Source organism: Saccopteryx bilineata, chromosome 1, assembly GCF_036850765.1.
Source record: "Saccopteryx bilineata isolate mSacBil1 chromosome 1, mSacBil1_pri_phased_curated, whole genome shotgun sequence".
In the NCBI taxonomy this organism is placed as follows: domain Eukaryota; kingdom Metazoa; phylum Chordata; class Mammalia; order Chiroptera; family Emballonuridae; genus Saccopteryx; species Saccopteryx bilineata.
This window is the reverse complement of record NC_089490.1, coordinates 118,005,977-118,020,191: the sequence shown is the minus strand read 5'-3', so window position 1 is coordinate 118,020,191 and position 14,215 is coordinate 118,005,977. Positions and strand designations below refer to the sequence as shown.

Genomic DNA, 14,215 nt, shown 5'->3' with positions numbered 1-14,215 from the left:
CTTTTAAAGCACTTTCAAGAAGCTTATGAAGACAATCGTGGGTATGGAATTAAATGATCCAAGAGAAGGCTATGCACTCTCTGTGAATCAGAATGGGCAATTTTCAGAGTTAAGTGGCTGAAAGCTGGAACCTTTAATCCCCAGATAGTAAGGGCAGTCTGGAATATAGTAACTGGGAATCCAAGCTGTCTTGATCAGTTTTCATACATTGATCAATGGCAAAATTTAACATTAAATCTGCCACTATGGCTAAAAACTTGCTCGATACAGAGATAGTGCCATGTCTTCCTAGTCAGGCCAGATTTGGGTCTAAAGCGAGAAGGGGATATAAAGAGTGCCCCAGGGTCTCCTGTTCTCACAGAGTCTTCTGAGGAAAATGAGTGGCCACCCCACTATAGGTCAAAAGCTAGAGCCCTGAGCCTACACAGCAGCTACAGGAAGAGGCTAAAATTTCCTCCATTACATCCCCTTCCCACACACGGAGTGGATCAGAGTACAGGCAGGGAAGGGATCCTATCTTACCACTCAGGGAAGCCCCTCCTTTGGGAACTGACCCTGACCATGACGTAAGGCCCTTCCTTGTGTAAGTCCCATTCTCCACCAGTGATCTATATAATTGGAAAAGCCAAAATCCTCCATTCTTGGAGAAGCTTCAAGCTCTGATAGGGCTTGTACAATAGAATCTATCTTACAAACTCATAGACCTATCTGGGAAGACTGCCAGCAGCTTTTAAATACCCTCTTCACTCCAGAAGAGATGGATAGAATCAGACAGGAAGGTAAAAAGGCAGTCCTAGGGCCTGGACAGGGATCAAAAGAGGAAAATAGGGATGGCATCGAGGCGGCTTTCCCCTCCACTAGACCTAAATGGGGTCACAACTCCCAGAAGGGAAAAGCCTCGTTGGATGCTTTTCACCAGTATCTCTTAGTGGGACTAAAGCAGTGGTTCTCAACCTTTCTAATGCCGTGACCCCGCAATACAGTTCCTCATGTTGCAGTGACTCCAAACCAAAAAATAATTTTGGTGGCTACTTCATAACTGTAATTTTGCTACAGTTATGATTTGGAATGTAAATACCTGATATGCATTATGTATTTTCCGATGGCTTTAGCTGACCCCGCTGGGGTCACGACCCACAGGTTCAGAACCGCTGGACTAAAGGCTGCGGCCCAAAAGCCCACCAACCTCTTGAAGGTTGCTGGAGTTATCCAGGATCCTTAGGAATCCCCTGCCGCATTTTTTGAATGTACTTTTGAAGCATACCGGGTGTATACTCCCATAGATCCGGATGCTACCAAAAACAGAGTGGCTATTAATTTGGCTTTCGTAACTCAGTCAGCCCCAGATATTAAAAAGAAACTTCAAAAGCTAGGAGGGTTTGAGAGCATGATTAAGTCCCAGTTAATTTCAATAGCTCAGAAAGTTTTCATAATGGGGAGATAATTGAGGTAAAACAGGGTAAAAGAATAAGCTAAACCAGTAGTAGCCCTGCTCCAAGAAACTAACTCTTTTAAGGACAAGGGGTCCCCAAGAGAGAGAAATGAAAATAAAGGAAAAAGAAGGAATTCAAGGGAGAAGAGAACTATGCTAGGAAAAAATCAATGTGCTTTTTGTAAGAAAGAAGGACATTGGAAAAATAAATGTTCCACATTACAAGCAGCTAAGGCAAGTTCTAAGGTCCTAAATCTTGAGGACTGAAGGGGCCAAGGTTTTTCTTGTTGAACCCTTGGGAGCCTATAGTAACAGCAGAACTAAGGGAGACCCACTGCATTAGCCATAAAAAAATTTGTAAAAAGAATTTCTAGGAAATTGCAGGAAAAATTGGAAACCTCATATAGGCTAAAGCAGCCCACCGTTGGGAAGGTAAGTTTATAAAATTGTATTTTTATTTGCTGCTTTTATTATAAGAAATAAAGCTGAACAACTGCTAGGGGAGGGAATGAAAGTTGGCTTGGTTTTTGGAAATGCTGGGTCCAAACGCCCGCCCATCCATGCCACCTCTCCCATGGCAACCATGTCCCTAATCCAGCAGTGAAGGAAAAGGGAGCAAGAGTCCTGAAAAGGTTGGGTGCCACTTTGAGACTAAGCCTGGAGCCTTGCTGCTTCTGCCATCCTGCACTTGGCCAGGCTAGGGTTCAGTCAGCCCTCAGGTTTTTCAAAGAGGGACAGGCATGTAGGATGCCTCTTCCTCATCCCCCTTTTCCTAAGAACTCTGGTTGGCAAACTGCCATTCAAAAACAACTCACAGGCCACAAGAAGCTTTTTTGCCTTCTTAGGTATAGCTCTCTAACAAAGTGCCAAGTGTGGGCACTGCCTCAATAAGGAAGGTGTCTACATATATAGTTTAAATTTAAAAATTTGGCTCTTAAGAGATAACTTAGTTATTGTAATGTTAGTAATTGGCGTTAGTAACTAATAGGTTTTCTGACTCCTGGGTTAGGAGTGGTAACTTATTGTTCCTCCATGATTGTGTAAAAGAAAGTATTTTCCATGTAAAAATATATGTTATTTCAAAGGCCTTTTGTTAATTCTTTATTTGCTGTTTTATAGCCTTGTGATATTGAACTCTTAGTTTAAATATTAGAAATTATTAATAATGTCTTTTTATGTAATGTTTAATTTATTATCATTTTGCAACAATATTGTTAAATGCTAGGTAATCTAAGAAAAAAGGAGTCATATCCTGTAACTCCTGCAAATCTGTTTTATCATGCTTTTGTTAAAATTTCTTTTGAATACTAATATACTAAATTATTCAGCAGCAAAGAGACTCTGGAGTTCTAAAGGAGCACCAAACCTGTTTTTCTTGATTTAATCCAGCTAATAACATTGTCTTTTGTCTTTTTCCAAGAGTTTATATAAACAGAAAAGGGCTCTCAAGTCCCTCAGCAAGATCTTCTGAGCATGGCTTTTAAGGTCTATAATGACCAAGAAAGGAGACAGAAAAGGCAAGTGGAGCCCAAAAGAGAACAGAAAAATACCAGCTTTTGGCATATACCCTTAAAGGCTCCAACGCCCCAAAGGGGCTTCATAGGATTCCATCAGGGCCCTGCTTCAAGAGTGGAAAGAAAGGTCATTGAGCTGAGGCCTGCCAGGCTTTTTGGCCCCACCAGGGGACATGCCTTTGCTGTGAAAAAAGGGACACGGGTAGGTAAGCTGCCCCCTTGCTCCACAGAGGGGGGTTCAGTATCTTCAAGCTATAATCCAGCTACCTGTGACCTGACCTTGTGCAGCCTGCTGGGACCTGCCATTGAAGGATCAAAGGTGCCTAAGGCCATTGGCCCCCATCTCATGACACTGTTTAAGAGCCTAGGGAATTTCTTCCAAGTAGCAGGTAAACTGATCTCATTTCTTATAAACACAAGGGCCATTTACTATGCATTGCCTGAAATTTTAAGTTTATTTATATCTAAAAAATCTCTACTGTGGGTATTAACAGTCTAATTTCTGTCACTTTGTTTAATGTATAGTGTCTCCTTTATTCCTCTTGTCTCAATGCCCCATGCCTATTGTAGGCTGGGACCTGATTCTAATTTTAATTAAAAGCAATGATCATTAGGACTTAAACTCTAGCTGCAAAGTGTAGAAATGTGACCACAGTTCCAGTGCCTTGTAGACTTTTTCTGATGTATGACTCATGCTCTTTAGGACATTTCTCAGACTGAAATAGAAATTAGGTTACATTTGTAAATAATATAAAGCAACAATAATGTCAACATAGATTTAGTGAAATTATGTTAACATGTTAAGAAGGTTTGTGACTGTAAGAATTTTATTTTGGATTCTGTTATATTAGTTATAACTTTGTTTCCTTTAATAATCTAATAGGCTTTAGTCATTTTATTGTGTTAAGACACTTGTTATAGTATTTGTTAACATTAGCTATTTGAATTTTATTGTTTATTTTATATTTTTCCAATCTGCCTCAAAATCGGAACATAGTAATTCAAATGAATAAATGTCACCCCAAAACAGTGGAGTCTTAGGAAACTTATTGCCAAAGGTTTATTCAAAACCAATTAGAAAAGATTTAAAAACAGGAAAGATAGAAATTTTCTCAGGTAAACATTTAGGAATATCTAAAATAGACTTTAATAAAATAATTGACAAGTAAATAAAAGCTTTTCCTTCTAAAATAGGCTAAAATATCAATTGTTAGGAAATTACTATGTAGAATTCTTTCCAGGTTTAGCTTGCCCATTCTAGTGTTGGGCCTGCATTTGTGTCCATAGTCTCAAAGCTAGTAGAAAAGAAACCCAATATTAATTTGAAGTTACATTGTGCCCACAGGCACCCAAATTTTCAGGGCAAGTAAAATTGCATGAATCAAATAGTAAAGAAAATGTGACCACCTCTTTTCTAAGTACTTGCAGAATTTACAGGTTACTCAGCAAACTGTTCAAAAGACTGTCCAAGAGGCGCTTCCAGCATTATTAAGAGATCCAGTGCATCACCCAGGGACTAGCTCCCACGTGGACGGGTCCACACACCATGATCCTGACAACTTCCACTGCTGCCAAAATAGAAAGCGTGCAGTTCTCCAACCACAAACTGGAAGCTGATTGGTCTATATGCAGTGAATGCATGAAGAAACTTACTAAGGACTCCCTTTTTAATCAGACTTTGGGGAAAAGGGAAACTAGGGTAAAAAGAAAACCAGCTTAATTTTCACTAAAGGTTAAAAGTTTTAAAATTAAGAGTTCTGACTAAAAGTAAATTATTACAAAAGCCAGTTAATTTTATGTAAGTTACAAAAGCTTTGTGAAGTTTATAGAAAATCAATCAGTAATATTTGTTTCTTTAGTGAGCTGTATTGCTATTAATGCTGTCTGTTAAAATCTATAACACATTATAAGTTAATATTTTGTACACAACAACTTCATGCTCTTCAGTAAATTATGTCAAGAATTTGACTTAGGAAATAAAAACAGTGAGGATTGTTGTAAGGTATCAAAAGTTACAGAGTTAATATTAATATTTTAGGAAGCTTAAAGAACATTTTATTAATTTGAGCTAGATGTGCAGAAAGATTTTATAAGTGTGATTTCTTTGCTTGTATGATTCACATCAAAACCAGGATGGCCGATGGCATTGTATTGTAAGTGCAGAGGGGAAGGAGAGTTGGATTCTCTGACCTCCCCCCACACCTGTAAGGAAGTGAGTGAATAGCTAGCCAAGTGCATGAAGAGAAAAGATTAAATTAAACTTTTGCTTATACTGATGAGCCATTTACAGGCATTTGTCCCCATCCTGAAAGCATGTAGTTAATGTATATATCTCTGAACAAAGGAATGGCAGGTGAACACTGGAAAATATAGGAATATCTTTTAATATGTAGAGTGACATTTTTACTATTGTGTTACCTTGTAAGTTTTAATGTGTAGAAACTTTTTTTTGTGGATTCTATAGACAGATGTTATGAACTTACTAATGAATTGTGTCCCATCACCCCTTCATCCTTTTCCCAAACCTGTGTAGGTAAAGACAAAGGTTGTGATGTCATGCTTTTTCCCCACTCATGTATAATTAAGGATATAAAACCAACCCCTAGAATATTAATGAGACACATGATTTGGGACTGCTGCCTCATGTAAAATATATGTGGCCTGCATATTTAGTAAATTTCTTCCTTTAATTACACCTTTCAAATTTTATCTGGACTTGGTGTCTCAATGAAAACCCATGGAATTGTGGATTGGGTACTTTATAACAAAAGTATTTGAAATATTGTTTGGCCTTCTCTTATTTGACTAAAACAGAGACTCTCTAAAATACAGCTACTACTCTTTGTTCTGAGATACTTTCCTGCAAATTCCAGGAAAGTGACAGACTGCTTACTTATTAACATAAAAAGAAACACAATATAATCCTTCATACTTTTCTATTAAAGCTCTGAAAACCCCCCACCCTCACCCAACATGCAGACTTTTACATTAAGTTGGTATAAAAACCTTTACCTCTGCGTATTAAGAAGGTAATTATTACTGAATAACTCCAATGCATGCATAAATAAGACTTATTTTTTTCTCTGTTAATTTCTCTATCATCAGTTAAGTCACAGCACCTGTCCCACTTCAAATGTAAATAGAAAGAGGAAACATTTTGCTTCCAACAGTGACGTATGCTACTCTGTATGTTTTAATGAATGTCTTTTCTTCTCCTCTAATTCTTCCTCCTTCCTCTCTACTTGTACTCTTCCTCTTTTTTCTTATAAATACTTTTAATATCTTTGAGGACACAGACATCCTCTTTACCACTATACATCTCTAGCACTAAACACTACTGAAACTTCTCATAAAAATAAAAAATGGACTCTGGCAGCAAAATTCAACAAAGGAATATCTGGAGTGTGGGGAAGAGACATTGGAAATGAAATATTGTACCTTCAAAGACAGCAGTGGTCTCCTTGGTTTATATTTACTCCCTCTTCTGCAGTAACAAGCCAACAGGATCCAAGCCATTAAGATTGGATCAAGTGGTAGAACCATTGATTTTGGCTGTGCAATCAAAATCCTGCTTTTAGAAATTTGGGATTGGATCTAATAAAGAGATTGAAATGTTTTTAGGTAGCTGGCCAAAGAGCATTTAAACTTGAGAACTTGGCTTTTATGTTCTGGAAAGACAAGGGAAATGAGTCAGCAGAAAGGAGAAACCTGAGAAATAATTATACAAGAGATGAGGTGAGAGGCATACAAAAAGTTTGGACTGTTTGTTTATTTGTAACTTTAGCATATTCATAACTGTTTGCTGAATTTCTGCTGTTAAATTCTGTAAAAAATCCTTATAGTCATTAAAAATGTTTATTTTTGTCTGCTTAAGCCAGTAGGAGTAGGTTTCTATTAGTTTCCAACCAAATGATCCTATTAATATTCTAACATATTGTTTATTTGTAGTCACCTGTCCTCAGAGCTTTGATTAGAATGAGGAAAAAAAGCATAATAATAATAGTAATAAAATAACCAATGAAAAATATTGGGCGATTATTTGTCAAGAAACAATAGTTATATAGAAACTTATTTAAAAGCAACTATTTTTTATTTTAGTCATTAATATTGTAGTTGACTACCACAATGAAATAAAATATTAAACAACTTTATAGACATTCTAAAATGTTAGAGAAATAAGGATTACCGTGTGAATTTAATAAAATACATATCCCTGCAATCTATTTTCAGAGACTTTCAGTCAGTTTGATTGAATGACTAGCCTGGGCTGTATGTGGCTACCAGTACCAGGGCCTATCCTACCTCACAATTTATTTATATTTCAATGAAATAGTTGTTTTTAAGGCATTTTCATTTATATATATAAATCTCTAGAATCTCTTTAAAACTTGCTTTTTGTTTCTAATATGCTAAAAAACTTGCTAGTATTTTATAGCAGGAAAATAAGGTGTCCTCAGTGAGGTATGCGAAGAGAGTTCTTCAAAACAGTAGCTAAGCACACATTAACAAAATTGTTTCCAGCTGTTTTCCTCATACTTCTGGGCAAAATATTAGTGAATAAAGCGGCTTTTAATGATTTTTATCAGTGAGTTCTCCAGGCTATGCAGCCTAGATCAGCTTTATGTAGATTGTTAGGCTTATTTGCAAGGTTGCTTACCAGGTGGCATAAAATGAAGTAGTGGTGTTATCAGTGAAAATACTTATATTTAACTTAGTATTAGAGAAGAGTTGAGATGGAAACACTATAGCAGTGGTCCAGACCTTCCCTGAATTGGAATTCATGTCAGCTGCATTGTATATTTCTCGGATTCTGAAAAATACATGTGGAAAAAATACTCAGGACAAGATTATAAAAAACTTCATGCAGGATTTGCTATAGAAGATTTAAAATATGAAAACAATCAGATTATTTGTGCCAAGGTGCTGTTAGGCCAGGTTGGTAAAGATCACAATTATACCAATAACAACCACTAAGGACTGATCTTTAAGCTTTTCTGGGAGCATCTCATTTGAAGTAATTATGAATACATTGTCATTAATAAAACATGAAATTCACTCTGGCCTTGGCCAGGTACTCAGAGGATGAAGCATTGACCTGGCACACCAGAGGTTGCAGGTTCGACTCCCAGTCAGGGCATGTAGGAGAAGCAATCAATGAGCACACAACTAAGTGGAACAAATAAGTGAAGAATAAAGTTGATGCCCCCATCTCTCTCAAATCAATAAAAAAGTTTAAAGAAAATCACTCTGTATAATGATTACTTCCTTAATTGGCTTTGCTTTTAAAGCCTGATCTCTCCCCCTTGGTATTTTGTTCATGCTTAACTTTTTGAAGTGGAAATCATTTCTTTTAATATAAGGGTTTTGGTAAAATTCTCTTGTTTGTTAAATTGCTAAATACTATTTTTGGCTACTTATTTTCTTTACATTTTTGGATTTTGCACATCTTTTGATTATGCATAAATGAGCTCAAAAGTCATTTGTACATTTTGAACAATTCTTTTTGCTCTAGTGAGCCAGAGAATTGCAAAATAGTTTTTTTTTTCTTGGAGCCAGAAGCCTTGAGTTTGATCCTGGCTCTTCCACGTAGTTTCCTAATCAGAGGCATAGTCTTTACCAGTTTTTTACACACTGAGGATATTTCTATCTATAGTAGTCCCCACTTAACCACAGGTTTGCTTTCTGTTGTTTTAATTACTCTATCAAACACAATCTAAAAATATTAAGTGGAAATTTCAGAAATAAATAATTTATAAGTTCTGAATTGAGTAGTGTAATGAAATCCTGCACCACCCTGCTCCACGCTGCCTAAGATAAAAATCGTCACTTTGTCCAGGGTATCCAACTGTTAGGTACTTGGGAGCCTTCTTGGTTATCAGTTCAACTGCTGGGTATCTCAGTGTTTTTGTTCAAGTAATTCTTATTTTACTGAATAATATTTCCAAAGTGCAAGTGATGTTGGCAAATTGAGTTTGACAAAGATGTAAAATGCTTCCTTTAAGAGAAAAGTTAAGTATGTATAGGAAAGGACATTATAAATATCTGTATTTATCTATATCTCTAATTATAGATATGGATACATAAAGGGTTCTGTTATATGAGTTTTAGGCATCCACTGGGGGTTTTGGAACGTATATGTGTTGGTAAGGGGGCCTACTATAGCACATTTTAGATTTAAGGTGACAAGTTCTTGGTAATAGTTGTTAGTTTGTTACAGTGAGTAGCTTATTCCTGAAGAATCAATATTAACATCTTTAAATACCCTAATTTAGAAATACAAATTGTCTTTTTAAATTTTATTCTGTGAATCAGAGGAAGAAATTGAAGATTAAATATTTTTATGAGTTTGTATGCTTTGTTTTGTATTTTTGTATGTGTTCCTTTCAGTTCTTACAGTATGGTCATGAGGTTTTTAGGGCGGGGATCTTGCTTTTTTGTTCTATGTTTGATTATTTCATGCATGGACTAGTTAATAGGCGTTCAAATAGTCTTTAAATTAGTAATTAAATAAATGATCCCAATCTTTAATTTCAAATGATGATTTAGTAGGATGGTGCTAATAAATAAACTAAAGTTTATTTATATGTATATTCATGATATTTCAAACATCTATAAATGATAAAAGTCAAGAGAACTATTTTCAAAATTTTCAGGAACCTTAGCAACAGAAGATACAAAATTATATAAATTGTAATTGCTAATAAGAAGTTGGTCTTTAGAAAAAGGCACACAACACAATCAACAGTTCAAATGCTATAGAAATATTTACCTGGAACTCTTATTGATCAATGTCACCCTATTAAATTTAATTTTCTAAATTAAAAAAGGTACCTACCTTTCTATTAGAAGTTTATTTTTATTTATTTTATTTTATTATTTTATTTTTTGACTGAGATGGACAGACAGACAGGAAGGGAGAGAGATGAGAAGCATCAATTCTTCATTGCAGCACCTTAGTTGCTCATTGACTGCTTTCTCACATGTGCCTTGATGAGGGTTGGGGCTACAGCAGAGCAAGTGACCTCTTGCTCATGCCAGTGATCTTGGGCTCAAAGCCAGTGACCATGGGGTCATGTCTATGATCCCATGTGCAAGCCAGTGACCCTGCACTCAAGCTAGCAAACTTGGGGCTGTGAACCTAGGTCCTCCGGGTCCCGGTCCAATGCTCTATCCACTGCGGCACTGCCTGGTCAGGCTAAAAGTTCATTTTTAGATTAGCCAAAAGGGGAATAGTGATATTTTGTAGTATCTCTAGTGAAAAAAAAATTATTTTTCAATAGACAAACACTCAGGCACTTGTTCAAATTCTGGCATCACATTCAAGATAGGATTGATTTATTCAGAGAAAGGCTCTCTCATCATTCTAATAGTATATCCCAGTTAGGAAGGATAAATCTATGTTAATTTGGGATGGGCCCATATAAGTCAAGTCACTTATATCATTAAAGAAATTAATTCTCTGCCAATTAAACTACCAACAAATAGCAAGGTGAGGCCTGAAATGATAAAACATTCAACTTTAATCAAATTTTCAAGAGAAAAAAAGTTATTTGACTAAAAACAACAAAAACTATACCAGAAGTTGATTAATGAACTAATTTGTCATAAACTTATACTTATCACTGTGTTAAAGATTACAGAACGTTTGATATGGTAAGCACTTCAGTAATTTATGCAGGTATAAACATTTCAAAATTTAATGAAATTGCAACACTTACTTTTTTACTTTGTCACAGAAGGAAGCCAGACTCATATTACTGCCTTGAGGTACTTCAATTAGCTGAATGGAACAACCTATCAGCTTAAAATACAAATTGTGAAATTAATATAGTTTGGTGTACAAAAAGGATTATTTCAGCTCTACAATTTTTATTTTGTTTTAAAGATTTATTCTGCTTCTATTTTTTAGATTTTTTAAATGAAGTAACACATAAAAAGATTGCATGAATCTTAAATATATAATTTAAGTTTTGAGGGATGTATACAACTGTTGTATCAATATCCCAATCAAAGTATAGAACAATTTCATCATTTTAGAAAGTTCTCCCACATCTCCTTCTGTCAGTCTGTCCATCTGTTTTGCTAACTGCAGTTATTCAGATTCTATCACCCTTGATTTGGTGTCTGTGCTCTTTGTATTCTGGCTTCTTTCAATTGAGTGATAAATATTTTTAAATTTCTCTATGTCTCACACATATCACTAGTTCATTTTTTATTTTTGATTAGCAGTATACTAGTGCAAAACTGAACTACAGATTGTTTATTTTCCTATTAATGGACATTTAGGTTGCTTTGGGGTATTGTAAAAAATTATTAATTTTTATCTGTGAATATTTATGTGGACTTATTATAAATGGCTTAGTCAGAGGGTGGTTGTATGATTAACTTTAAAAAAATAACTTGCTTTATGTGTTTTGAATCTGTTATTGCATCTAAGATTTATTATGTCTTTCTGATTGACCCTCTTATTATTATGAAATGACACTTTTCTTTCTCTAATAATAATCTGCATTGAACTGTACTTTTTCTGATATTAATAACCACATCAAACTTCTTTTGTTGGTTGAATGCTAAATTTTTTCTTTTACTTTTAAGCTATCTTAGCCTTTGTTTCTTAAGTTTGTCTTTTGTAGACAGTAGTAAAGTCTTTTTTATTCAGTTTGTCAATTTTTCCCTTTTATTTACAATGCTTAGTTTATTCATATTTAGTATATTTATGGATGTTTTGAGATTTAAGACTGCTATGCTGATATTTGTTTCCATCTGTTTCTTCTGTTTTACTTTATTTTTTCTATTTCTTCCTCCTTGCTTTTTTGATTATTTAACGCTTTCTCTTCTTTTAAGGTTTGATATCCTAGACTGCCTGTTATTCAATGCCTGAAATCAGTTGCTGTATATAGTTTGTCTAAATTCATAGCTGTTTTTAGTGTTAAGGAAAAGCTCAGTAATTGTTCCATTGTCATGATCAATAGTAGATGTTCTTAAAATGTACTGATTTTCACTTCAGATTAGTCTTGGCACTACCTCCTCTGCAAGTGCCTTGGACAGAATTAGTTGTTTTTTCTCTGATAAACTCATTTTACCTGTTATTTTGCTGTTACCTTTATTGGTTTGCAATTTAACTTGAGTTTTATGCTATTTCTGAAATTAGGTACCCTTTATTCTTTGTATTTCTTATTTCTAATTTTTCGTGTATATTTTAAGAATATGATAAATAGTTGTTGAATACAAGAAACCTTTCTACCTTACCCTGTAACTTACAGCTGCAATAATATTTTGTTTTGTAGTTTACTTTGTTTTACATATGTCTAGATTCAGCATAAGCAGAGAAATGTATAGAAAATTCTATAATTACTAAAATGATTGAAAAACTGCTGATGAAACTTATAGGATGAATTGTACAATGATTACTTTATTTCCTGCACCTGGAATGGTCCCAATAGGACTTGCTGCCAACAGTACAATTTAGGAGCCTCTAAGTAAAGGGACATTTCTCAACTAATAATAATCTAAAGTTTTAATTTATAATGGTGTGACTGAGAATATAAATGTAATGAAAGTTATGTGTTTCTGCATGTGTGCCATAGCCTGACAAGACAGAAAATACTATCATTGAAACCTCCAACCGTGATATTTTTATTTAATAAAATGTAAATAGTATAACATTTTATTTAGTTAATAAAACTAAAACTTTAAAAATTATATTATACAATTTTTTTCCTTTGAAAAAATCATTAATTCAAGAACAAAGAATTAGTGAATAAATATTTTCCAAATGTAATATTAATATATTTTTCTATTTAAGGAATTTACCCGCACTACTAAATTAATCAAACATATTACTAAATGATTCATATTATATTTTAAGTCAACATATATTGCACAAACTGTCCCACATCCTGGGTAGGAAGGAACCTTTAAAGAGCACTAAAGAAGGTTCCACAGTGTTTGAACTTCTATTCCTTTTATTCTCTTCTTTTGGCAGGAAGTCAATTGAGAAAGATGGATATATAGATGGAATGGTACTTTCAAATCCTATATGGTAGTTATAATTTTTATTTTCAAATTCTTTTTGTAAATTAATTTTATCCAAACTAGTGGATGATGGAGCTAAAATATTGATTCAGGAAAAATCAGTACCGTGAAGTTTTCCTATGAGGTTTTCCTGAAAGCTTTCTTTATTCATGTTTGTTTGTTTGTTTGTATTTTTCTGAAGCTGGAAACAGGGAGAGACAGTCAGACAGACTCCCGCCTCCCGCATGCGTCTGACCGGGATCCACCCGGCACACCCACCAGGGGGCAATGCTCTGCCCACCAAGGGGCAATGCTCTGCCCCTCCAGGGCATCGCTCTGTTGCGACCAGAGCCACTCTAGCGCCTGGGGCAGAGGCCAAGGAGCCATCCCCAGCGCCCAGGCCATCTTTGCTCCAATGGAGCCTTGGCTGCGGGAGGGGAAGAGAGAGACAGAGAGGAAGGAGGGGGGTGGTGGAGAAGCAGATGGGCGCTTCTCCTGTGTGCCCTGGCCGGGAATCGAACCCGGGACTTCTGCACGCCAGGCTGACGCTCTACCACTGAACCAACCGGCCAGGGCCTCTTTATTCATGTTTTGAGGAATTGGTAGTACAGAAGGCCTAAAACCAATTACTGGTGCTTTCCTAACTTGGTGACAAGAGAGTTCTGAGCTTTTAGAATTAAATTCAGTCAGGGATATTTTCTGTGTATCATAATGAATGCTTTTTTGAGTCCCAGTTTGGTGAAGTGGGCACTAAAACAGTGTTTTCTTCAATTTCACTCTGAGTGGAATTTTATTATTGATTTCTTCTACTAGCTGATCAAAACCCAGACTGAGTTGTCTAGGAAAAAATGGTTGATCTACAGATTACAATTCCTGGTGCTCATGCTGCTTTTCATGTAATTTGCAGGGATTTAGATCTGTTTTCCTACAATATGCCATTTTTAATTTTATATAACTGAGAGGGTTGATTCTGCTCCAAATAGTTCCTCAAAGATATTATAAAAAAAGATAGGAATTTTTCTGGAAAAAAAAAGCATAAAAGGAAACAAAAATTTCTTTGATTAATTAATAAATAAAAGCTTGCAAGAAATAAATATGAATTGATACAAGCAATTGTTTTAAAGTTTCTCTTTAGCAAATTAAATAATACCTTGATTAATATAAAACTTTAGTAAAGCTCAAAAATTTAAAATCAGAGAGGGACTACTGATTTGTAAAACTCCTATAATAGAAAAATAAATTCACCATAATTATG

General features: G+C 35.2%; 1 protein-coding gene across 1 annotated transcript in view; it reads right to left on the bottom strand.

Moving 5' to 3' along the window:
* Positions 1 to 13,899, bottom strand: part of PIK3C2G (phosphatidylinositol-4-phosphate 3-kinase catalytic subunit type 2 gamma) — a 352,443-nt gene extending 338,544 nt beyond the window's left edge. Inside the window, 7 exon segments of the mRNA XM_066252620.1 lie at positions 7,604 to 7,623; positions 7,625 to 7,756; positions 10,665 to 10,740; positions 12,835 to 13,098; positions 13,515 to 13,669; positions 13,671 to 13,743; positions 13,746 to 13,899. Coding sequence (XP_066108717.1) covers positions 7,604 to 7,623; positions 7,625 to 7,756; positions 10,665 to 10,740; positions 12,835 to 13,098; positions 13,515 to 13,669; positions 13,671 to 13,743; positions 13,746 to 13,899 — 874 coding nt within the window.
* Between the last annotated feature and the right edge of the window lie 316 nt (positions 13,900 to 14,215).